The sequence below is a fragment of the Pelodiscus sinensis genome, chromosome 21 (assembly GCF_049634645.1).
Source record: "Pelodiscus sinensis isolate JC-2024 chromosome 21, ASM4963464v1, whole genome shotgun sequence".
Classification (NCBI taxonomy): domain Eukaryota; kingdom Metazoa; phylum Chordata; order Testudines; family Trionychidae; genus Pelodiscus; species Pelodiscus sinensis.
In genome coordinates this window covers 15,817,873-15,827,178 of record NC_134731.1, presented here as the reverse complement: position 1 = coordinate 15,827,178, position 9,306 = coordinate 15,817,873, and the positions used below count along the sequence as shown (strand labels likewise).

The window sequence follows — 9,306 nt, the reverse complement described above, 5'->3', positions numbered from 1 at the left end:
TTCTATTGTCCTCCCCCCCCCCCCCCCCCCCCACACACACACCCCTCGAGAAGTTGCGAACTGTCTGGCTGATAGACACACTCATGCAGCCTGAGCACGTTTACCAGCCAGGCAGTTCAAAACTACAAACTGATACATCTAGTAATAATAAAACATACCTAATGAGAAAATACCAGACATGTTATATATCTGGTATTTTCTCGGTTTGTTTTTTATGTGTTTATATTTTTGGGCTGCAAAAAGCAGTACGGGGAAAAAAAGGGTTCCAACTAAAGTAAGAAGTTTGGGAAACCCTTTCTGTCTGTCCGTCTTACAGTCCATTTATCCAATCCATATTCCTTAACTTGCTGGCAAGAATATTGTGGGTGACCATATCAAAAGCTTTGCTAAAGCTGGCATTGGGGGGTTTGGGGAGGACCAGAAACAACTTATTTGAATATTCATCATTTGATTAATGAATATGCAAATGAACATTACCAGTCCTCCATAAGTTCATGAATGGATTTACTGGTCCCCATGTCAAAAAGTTTGGGAACCCCTGGTGTAGATGATCTGCATCATGTGGGAGCTGCCAAAGCTTTTCTCCTCCACCTTCTCCACCGCCCAGATGTTAGACAGGGTGATGAAGGAGCTTTTCTGAAATGGCGGTGGGAGCCATGGAAACCTCAGGAGTGCAGAGGGGGGCAGGGAGCAGCCCAGCAGAGTTGGCCCTGCCAGAGCCCAAGATCTGAGCTCCCCACCCCCCCATGGGATGCTCAGAAAGGGGCATCCCAGGAGAAAGCTCAGTCTGAGGCTGGCTCCGTGCTCACTGCCCCTGGCCCTAGAGCCGATCCACCGGATCAATATGAGCAGATCTTGACCCCAGTGGCTCCCTATGCTGCAGGTCAGCCCAGGTGACCGGAGCTTCCCCTCTGCCCTGCAGATCTCCTTGGAGCTGGGCATCTTGGCAAAGCTGAGGGCCTCACTCGTTAAGGAGAAGTAGAGTTTCTTAAACAAGGATGACAGGAGCAACCCGTAGCCTTTGCTCTTGTGGATAATATTGCCTGGGAGGTGCAATATGGAGACCCCGTGTGATCCAGACTTTGACACTCAAATGGCCTTGAACCAGACTATTTATAACCAGAGCTTAGGGCAGGACACTGAACAGCCAGGGCCCCTGCTCAGTAGTTTCAGAGCATCAGTTTAGGATCAGGTGGTACTGGCCAGGCTGTATTTCTATAGCACCTTTGGCCCAGAATCTGAAAGCCCTTTTCAGACAGGAAGCCCTTATACAGATGGTATTTTGCATTTCCTGGGAATACGAAACACTTGACTGGTGATTAACAGGGTTGCCAGCTGTCCAGTTTTCACCCAGACAGTCCAGTATTTGTAGCCTCTGTGTGGTTAACTAGAAATGTCTTTTTGGTTTTTTTTCCCCTCAGATGGTAGGGTGGGGCAGGGCACATGTGGATTTAAAGGCACAGTGACTTTCCCTCCCCCAACAACTTTGGTCCCGTTTTGGTTCCCTCCCACCCCAATCATTTTTTCCCCGCCATGTTCAGGATTTTTTGTGAAAGTATCTGGCAACCCTAGTGATTAGGCTTTGAAAGTCCCTGAAGAGCAAAAATCTGCCATCAGTGACTTTGCCAGTGGAACTTTAACTGAGAACTTGGTTTAATCTAATTTAATATTAAACACTTACAGATTGGAGAAGACACAGAGGTCAAGAGCCCTGGTTTTCAGAGATACAGAGCCTCTCCCGCTCGCATGGACTTCTGCGGGTGGAGGCCAAGTGCTTCTAAAAATCAGGCCCTATAATTTACCCAGAGTGGAGGAGAGAACCCAGGAATCCTGGCTCACAAGCAAGTGCCACTGACGAGCCACTTCCCCATGTCTTCTTCCCTCGAGTGTGGAACGGTCACTGCCCGGCCAGTAGGAACCACACGCCGTGCGTGCATACGGAAACAGAGGTGCTGACTCTAGCCTTGTCCATGCTCATTCAAGAAGCTGAACCTGCTTCCCTTCACTTGCGCTACAGTCCAGTGAGCAGCAGGGAAAGGAACTTAACATTTCTGACAGGCACAGTCCTATTGCAACCCAGGTCCCTGCCAGCTCTTTAAAGAGCTCCCTGCTGACTTCTGCCACAGCTCAGCCAGGTCTTGCCGGAGCGGTGCACCAGGGCGCACCCGCTCACTTTCATCTCTGCCAGTGAGAGATGGAGGCTGAGTCCAGTAGCGCCGGTTACAAATTCCAGCATCTCCAGTCAGTGAATACTCTGCCCCTCTATTGCACCTTCCAGCAGAGGAGAACAAAAGTGCTTTCAACAAAGGAGGGGGATCCCTCCGCAACCCTATTTCAGAGACTGGGAAACTGAGGCACGCAGCACAGTCAAATGACTTGCCCCAACTCACACTGTGGGGCAGAGGCAGAAGAGCAAACGGGATCTAGGCAGGTCCCCTGACTCCCAGTCCCCAATTTTAACATTCCCCCTCCCTCTTCTGCAGATACATCAGCCTGTGCATTGCTGCGGCCTTCGGTGCTCCACTGAGTCGTGGCTGACCCTGTGACTCAAAGCTCAGCTCTCAGGTTGCACGGAGGAACTGCAAGGTCCTTGCACAGCAGGCTTGACAAGGGAGTGGGGTCTCGACTAGAAGGTAAAAACGACAGTTGAGACACTCCCTCGTGCACCCCGGCAGAGGTGAGACGGGAAAGCTTCTGTTCTACCTTCCAGATGGAGCCCAGGCCGCCCAGCCTGCTGTGGGGCCTAGCGAGAGAACAAGAGGGTTATTGACGAGTCGCTCGTTAAGAGATGTGCTAAGCGAAGTCCATGGCATGGCTTTCTGAGCAGCAGGGCGATGGCGAGAGTCCAGAGAGTTCCCATTGCAAAACCATCTGGTGGTGGCAGCTCTTAGGGGTACAGTGGGACCGAGTGAGGGCAGCAAAAGGCAGTGGCCTCACCCCGACGGTGTCACGTCTGCAGTTCCAGGAGGCTGTTTTTGTCCCGATCAGCGAAGGCGCTTGTGTTGAAGAGCGCTGCGCGATGCGCATCCTCGAGGTCCTGCAGCACCTGGAACAGCCTCGTGGGCGCGTCCATATTTTGGGGGTCTGCGGAGATGGGGGAGGGGGCAGAGAAAATTGCCCTGATTGGCCTGGTGCTCGCCCAGCGGCTGCTGACAACGCTACCAGCCCCAAGGCTCACCAGAGCAGACAGCGCCACCCAGAAATTCCAGCCTGCCCCAGAAGTAAAGGGGAATAGCCAGGGCTGGGGGGAACGGAACGTGGCCTAAGTGGGGGGAGTGTGGGGATGTTGGACGCATTGCTCAAATCACAGCACGTGTCCAGGTGGTGGGGATGGACCCTACTACATGATTAATAATCATCAACATCAAAGCCATACCTCCACTTTGGCTCAGAAGCACCTTTTCATTCTTCTCCATTAACAGCTCCAAGTACTTTTCCCTAAAAGGAGGGAAATGAAGCAACAGGGGTTTAGATGTAATCCACAGGGAACTGATTAGTTCCCCCTACTCCCCGTAGTCAAAGCCAAGAGGTCGGCAGGCACAGTCCTACACGATGCCACTGACCATAGGAGCTGAAGACAGTCAGCATCTCGTAGGATGGTTCCGGTGTTACACGGAGCTTAATTTGGCATTTGCTCCCCTTCGCTAACTCTGGACACATGGTGGCCTCTAACAAGGGCCTTTGAGCAGCAATCCCAGCCTCTTGTATACGTCCTTCCACCCACACTTCCTTGGGCTGCTTGGGAAGGAGGAACTGTTCAGGGTTCTACTGGGTGGAGCTGGTGGAGGACGGGGGCAGGCACCTTCAGAATGGAAACGCTGATGGTGGTGTCAGGAGAAGTTTCCTCACAGTGACATTCAGCAAGATAACAGAAGAACCTCCCAAGGGACGTGGTGAACGCCCCTTCACTTGGGCCCCTGAACTAGAATGGACAACACTGGTCAGTAGACAGAGGGGAACAAGCCTGGCTGATGAACTGGATGGGATTAGGGATGTTAAAGAATAGTTGCTTAGTCAATCCGCCCCCCCCCCCCACTTTGCTGCCTCTATCAGATAGAGGCAGCACAGGAGGAGGAAAAGGGGGGTATTTCAAAGGGCAGCACAACACAGCTGAGCCCGGCTCAGCTGCATGGCACTGCCCCTTTGAACGACGCCTCAGCGTTTGCTGATCCCAAGCTCAGCAGTGTGGCGCTGCCCCTCTGAAATGTCAAGGCGGTGTTTCAAGCGGCAGCACTTCCTGGAGCCATCTAGGGACTCTGCAGCTGATCCTGGGCTCTGCACGGCATTGCTGCAGAACCCAGGATCTGTGGAACCCAGGATCAGCTGGGGAGTCCCCAGCTGACCCCGGGTTCTGGGGAAATGCCACGTAGAATGCGCGGTCAGCTGGGGGGTCCCCAGCTGATCCTGGGTTCCACTGAAATACTGCACAGAGGGCTCCGCATGGCATTTCAAATCAGCAGTGCAACATGGAGCTTGGGGTCAGCGGGGGACTCTGAGGCCCCTGCTGACCTCAGGCTCCATGAGCGCATGCCTGCTTTGAAATGCACAAAAGCCCCCGCTGGGGCACATTCAAACATACTTGGGTGCACATACAATTTATTCCACACATGGATGGAAAAGATTAGAGGAACACTCGTCAGGGGCACAGTGAGCAGCCTGTAGGCCCTTGGGACACTTAACTCATGGTGCTGATTGGCCCCAAGGAGGGAGGGGGCCACAGAGATGGTCCCCTGTGAGTGACAGCACAGCATGCCAGACTTGCTCCATGTTAACAGGCCCCTCACAGGGCACAGAGATGATCCCTGGGGGCCAGTGTCTGAAAGGCAGCAGCCCTAATCCCGCCGCATGAACCAAGGGACTCACCTCATTAACTCCATCACGCCGAACAGGTGCCTAAAAATTAACTGAGCTTCTAGATCTGGATCCAAGGGGTCATTCCATTCCTGCAGAGTGACTCTGTGCCGGGTTTTATCACAGCCCAGACCTAGGCGACAGCGGCCAGGGCGCAGCAGGTTAATTGCAGGTGTGCCGGCAAAGGCGGACAGTTAGCATTTCAGTGGTGCCCATGGGTGTAACTCCCCTCATGGCCACGCTGGAACTGGTCTCCCCTCCCATTGCTCTGGCTCCCCAGGAGGTGGGAGAATCCTGGAGTCCCCACGCACCAAGAAAGCAAATGCACACAGCTCCACCCCCCAACCCCCGCCTCCGGATTTTCTCTACCATTGGAGTCCTGCTCTGCGCTACAAGCGGATGTCAAGTCTGGCTATGTGGCTCATGCCTGAGCCCTGCGCTTCTACCCGCGGCACTCCTGGTGTGGTCTGTGCTATGGCGACAGGATGGTACCTCTTGTTGACATAGTTATGGCCTCTTGGGGACAGGGTGCACTGGTGCTGGCGGTGTAGGAGCATCTTCACTGACGTGCACTGGTGCAGCGACAAACGCATAGATAAGCCCCGAGCCAACGTACTTCAAGCCCAGTGGGCAGTGAACTGGGGAGCTCTACAGCTAAAAGCATGAGTCAGTGACCCACATGCCCCTCATTAGGGCTGTGCCAGCCACAGCCTCTCTGGGCCAAGGCACAAAGGGAGCCCACAACCCCACACATCTGTAGACTAGGCATTCACAGCGTGGCGTGAGTCTCCCAGCTCAGGCCTTAAAGGCATAGAGAGGCCAGGTGACTTGACCAAGGTCCTACAACGAGGCAGTGGCAGAACTATGGCAACACAAGCCACCCAGGAGTGAGTTATGCATCCTAGGCCCTTTGCTTTCCTGACTGGACCCCCTCCCCCCCCCCCCGTGCCCGCAGGAGGCTGGGCAAGCGCAGTACCTGTTTTATCCTTTTGATGGCAGCAGTTCCACTTGTCACCTTTGAACACTCCCGGGTGATAGGAGCACAGCATCTCTGCGTTGTTAACGCAGACCTTCCTCAGGGCCGACAGCCACTGGTTCAGCTCATTGACGCACTTCAGCAGAGACACAGCGGGCAGAGTGACTGACTGGGGAGTCTCGGCTCGTGGCCCCCCCGCATCAGCTGGGTTGCAGCCCCCTCGGCTTTCCCCAGCACAGTGTTAGCATCAGGCTGAGTGTAAAGCAAAGGGCCCCAGCTGTGGGGGGCCAGTCGTGCATTGCACTAGAGCTTTAACCACCTGGGTGCTAGAGCCTCCTCGAAGTAGCCAGCAAATGAAGCTCCCACCCTGGCCATCGACAGTGCTAGGCTGGCCCCCGGGGCTGGCAGCCATGTGGATCTGAGGGTTCTGCACTGAGCTCTGCTGCTTGCTCATTCACAGCCTCTTGCTTGAGCCACATAGTTGTGGGGCCAGCCTGCAGGCATAGGGCTGAGCCCCATTCCCACTGCACTTTCAGGGACCGAGGGGGGGGGGGGGGGGGTAAGACACCTGACAGCCACTGCCAGACCCGAGTTCTAGTCTCCCACACAGCCTCTTCCTCCGTTAGTTAGGAGCTGACCCCCCGCCCGGGTGACAAGCCCACCTTGCACTGCAGATAGGCCGTCTCCAGCTGCCCCGCCCCGTCGGCGTAGATGATCTGCATCACGTGGGAGCTGCCAAAGCTTTTCTCCTCCACCTTCTCTGCCGCCCGGATGTTGGACAGGGTGATGAAGGAGCTTTTCTGAAAGGTGGGGTGGGAAGGAGCCATGGAAACCTCAGGAGCGGAGATGGGGGCAGGGAGCAGCCCAGCAGCGTTGGCCCTGGCAGAGCCCGACATCTGATCTCCCCGCCCCCCCATGGGACGCCCAGAAAGGGGCCTCCCAGGAGAAAGCTCAGTCTGAGGCTGGCTCCGTGCTCACTGCCCTCCCCCCGGCGCTAGAGACGTTCCACGGAGGCTGGCTCCGTGCTCACTGCCCACCCCCCCCGGCGCTAGAGACGTTCCACGGAGGCTGGCTCCGTGCTCACTGCCCGCCCCCCGGCACTAGAGACGTTCCACGGAGGCTGGCTCCGTGCTCACTGCCCTCCCCCTGGCGCTAGAGATGTTCTACAGAGGCTGGCTCCGTGCTCACTGCCCTCCCCCCGGCGCTAGAGACGTTCCACGGAGGCTGGCTCCGTGCTCACTGCCCTCCCCCCGGCACTAGAGACGTTCCACGGAGGCTGGCTCCGTGCTCACTGCCCGCCCCCCCGGCACTAGAGACATTCCACGGAGGCTGGCTCCGTGCTCACTGCCCTCCCCCCGGCACTAGAGACATTCCACGGAGGCTGGCTCCGTGCTCACTGCCCTCCCCCCGGCACTAGAGACATTCCACGGAGGCTGGCTCCGTGCTCACTGCCCTCCCCCCGGCACTAGAGACGTTCCACAGGAGCGATACGAGCAGATCCTGACCCTGGCGGGTCCCTATTCTGCAGGTCAGCCCCAGTGACCGGAGATGCCCCCTCTGCCCTGCAGATCTCCAACCGATGGACAGGAACAGCCTTAAAGACCCCAAGGCGGCTCTGGCCAGTCCTCCTAGTCCACGGGTGGGCAAGGGAAATTCTGGGCCAGATCCGGCCTGCCAAGCGGGTTGCTCTGGTCCATGGACTCCCTGCCACTCCCTGCCCCCAAATCAAGTCAGGGCTCAAGAATGGGGGAAGCGTGCAAAGTCTCTTCACCAGCCAGGGGCGCACGGCACTTGGAGTGAACCGAAGCAGAATGAACCTGACTAAGTGCTACGCCCCTGGCGGGATGGGGGCAGGGAGCAAGAGACTTCGCACGCTCCCACCCCCAGGCCCTGATTGGGGCCTGTCTCCTCCGGCCGGGCACCAAGAGGGAAGTGCCAGCTGTTCAGAACAGCTAGTGGGGATGCAGCGGCAAAGACTTCACGTGCTCCTCCACCCCCCTGACCGGGAGAGCAGGGAAGTGTCCTGGCCCTGCCCTTCACCTAAGGCCCCACCCCTTCAGGGATGGCCCAGGGCCACTTCAAAAATTATTGCCCACCCCTGACCTATTTCCACCAGAGCGAGACAATCCCCCTGGTGGGCACGCAGCGGAGACTGTGCCGCGTGATGTGAACCCCCCGCAGCCGCCAGGTGCAAGGGAAACACCCCCAGCCTGCCCTGGGGATCCCCTAGAGCGCAGCTCCCGGGCTCACTGTGCTGCTGGAGCAGTGGTGGCAGAGGCTGGGAGGGGCTGAGCAGGGAAGCAGCTTCCGACTGTCCACCTGGCCCAGGCAGAGACGAGCCTCCCCCCCCGGGACCCCACAGCCACTTCTCATCCGTGGCCAGCGCAGCCCAACCCGAGCTGTGGGCGAAGTTCCCCCTCGGGGGCGCACAGAGAGAGTTTTAGTCCCGCCCGCCTCCTCAGCAGAGTGCCAGGGCAAGGGTAGCTGGGGGTGGGGGAGTGTGGGCTCAGCCGGGCAGCTCTCTGCTGTCCCCGACGCTCCAGGGCTGGAGCTGGGGCCAGGGCCACATGGTGGCTTCCCGGCTGTTCCTGGGGCAGGCCAAGTGGTGGGCAGCTACCAGAGCTGGAGCTCGGCTGCGTCCCTGGCCCCGAGAGCACCACACGATCTGCGCCAGGGCCTGACCCTGGCTGGGGCCGGGGCCCCCTGCATCCTTGTTCCGCACTCCCACACCCATCTCCCCCCCCCCCCACTGCCCTCTGGCTCTCAGAGCCCCCTGCCCTCTTCATTCCTCTGCCGCCCACCACCGCATATCCCCACTACCCCACCCCCAGCCTCCCACTCCCTGTAAACCCTGGGGGCTGGTAGCAGCTTCCTTCTGCTCCATGTGGGGACTCGCAGCCAGCCCCATGGGGAGCAGCCTGCAACAGCCCCCAGCCTGCACACAGGCTGCCCCAGGAGTAGTGCTTGAGGGGGAGCGGGAGGGACAGGTCTCATCTTTTGCCCATGGGGCGGGGGGGTTCCTTGGGAGCAGGGCTCAGGGTCCCAGCAAGAGGGGCCGGGCTGGGTGGGGGGGGTAGTCTCTGTGCTGGGAGTATCTCTCGGGGAACAGCATCACTGGTGCCAACCATCCTCACAAGCACCCAGGCCCTCCATATGGGTGCCCAAGACTAAACTCCCTCTGCTCACAGATGGAAAATCTTAGGGGGAAAACTGGCTGGCTGCAGGCCCAACAGGCAACTTCCTGAGCCGGGCCCCTCAGGGGACTGCCTGCAAACCGCCCCATTAGTAGCAGGATGCATCCCCGTACCTTGGAGTTGGGCGTCTTGGCAAAGCTGAGGGCCTCGCTCGTTAAGGAGAAGTAGAGTTTCTTAAACGAGGATGACAGGAGCGGCCCTTTGCCTTTGGTCTTGTGGATGAACAAAGGCCCCTCCTTTACAATCAGCGTCTGTGCCTTTAGCAGGTCCACCTCTGCAAGCAAC

General features: G+C 57.7%; 1 protein-coding gene across 3 annotated transcripts in view; it reads right to left on the bottom strand.

Moving 5' to 3' along the window:
• Positions 1 to 1,635: 1,635 nt before the first annotated feature.
• LOC102451490 (ras GTPase-activating protein 4-like) overlaps positions 1,636 to 9,306 on the bottom strand; it is a 48,949-nt gene continuing 41,278 nt past the window's right edge. For 2 of the 3 annotated variants that reach the window (XM_075904968.1, XM_075904969.1), the window contains exons 16-21: positions 9,135 to 9,295; positions 6,490 to 6,627; positions 5,828 to 5,963; positions 4,864 to 4,984; positions 3,377 to 3,438; positions 1,636 to 3,084 (exon numbers count right to left, since the gene is read on the bottom strand). In XM_075904968.1, the coding sequence (XP_075761083.1) occupies positions 2,948 to 3,084; positions 3,377 to 3,438; positions 4,864 to 4,984; positions 5,828 to 5,963; positions 6,490 to 6,627; positions 9,135 to 9,295 (755 nt within the window). In that variant the 3' untranslated portion in view covers positions 1,636 to 2,947. Of the gene's footprint in view, positions 3,085 to 3,376; positions 3,439 to 4,863; positions 4,985 to 5,343; positions 5,424 to 5,827; positions 5,964 to 6,489; positions 6,628 to 9,134; positions 9,296 to 9,306 lie in introns of those variants that run through there. The other variant, XM_075904970.1, reaches the window with a different exon arrangement.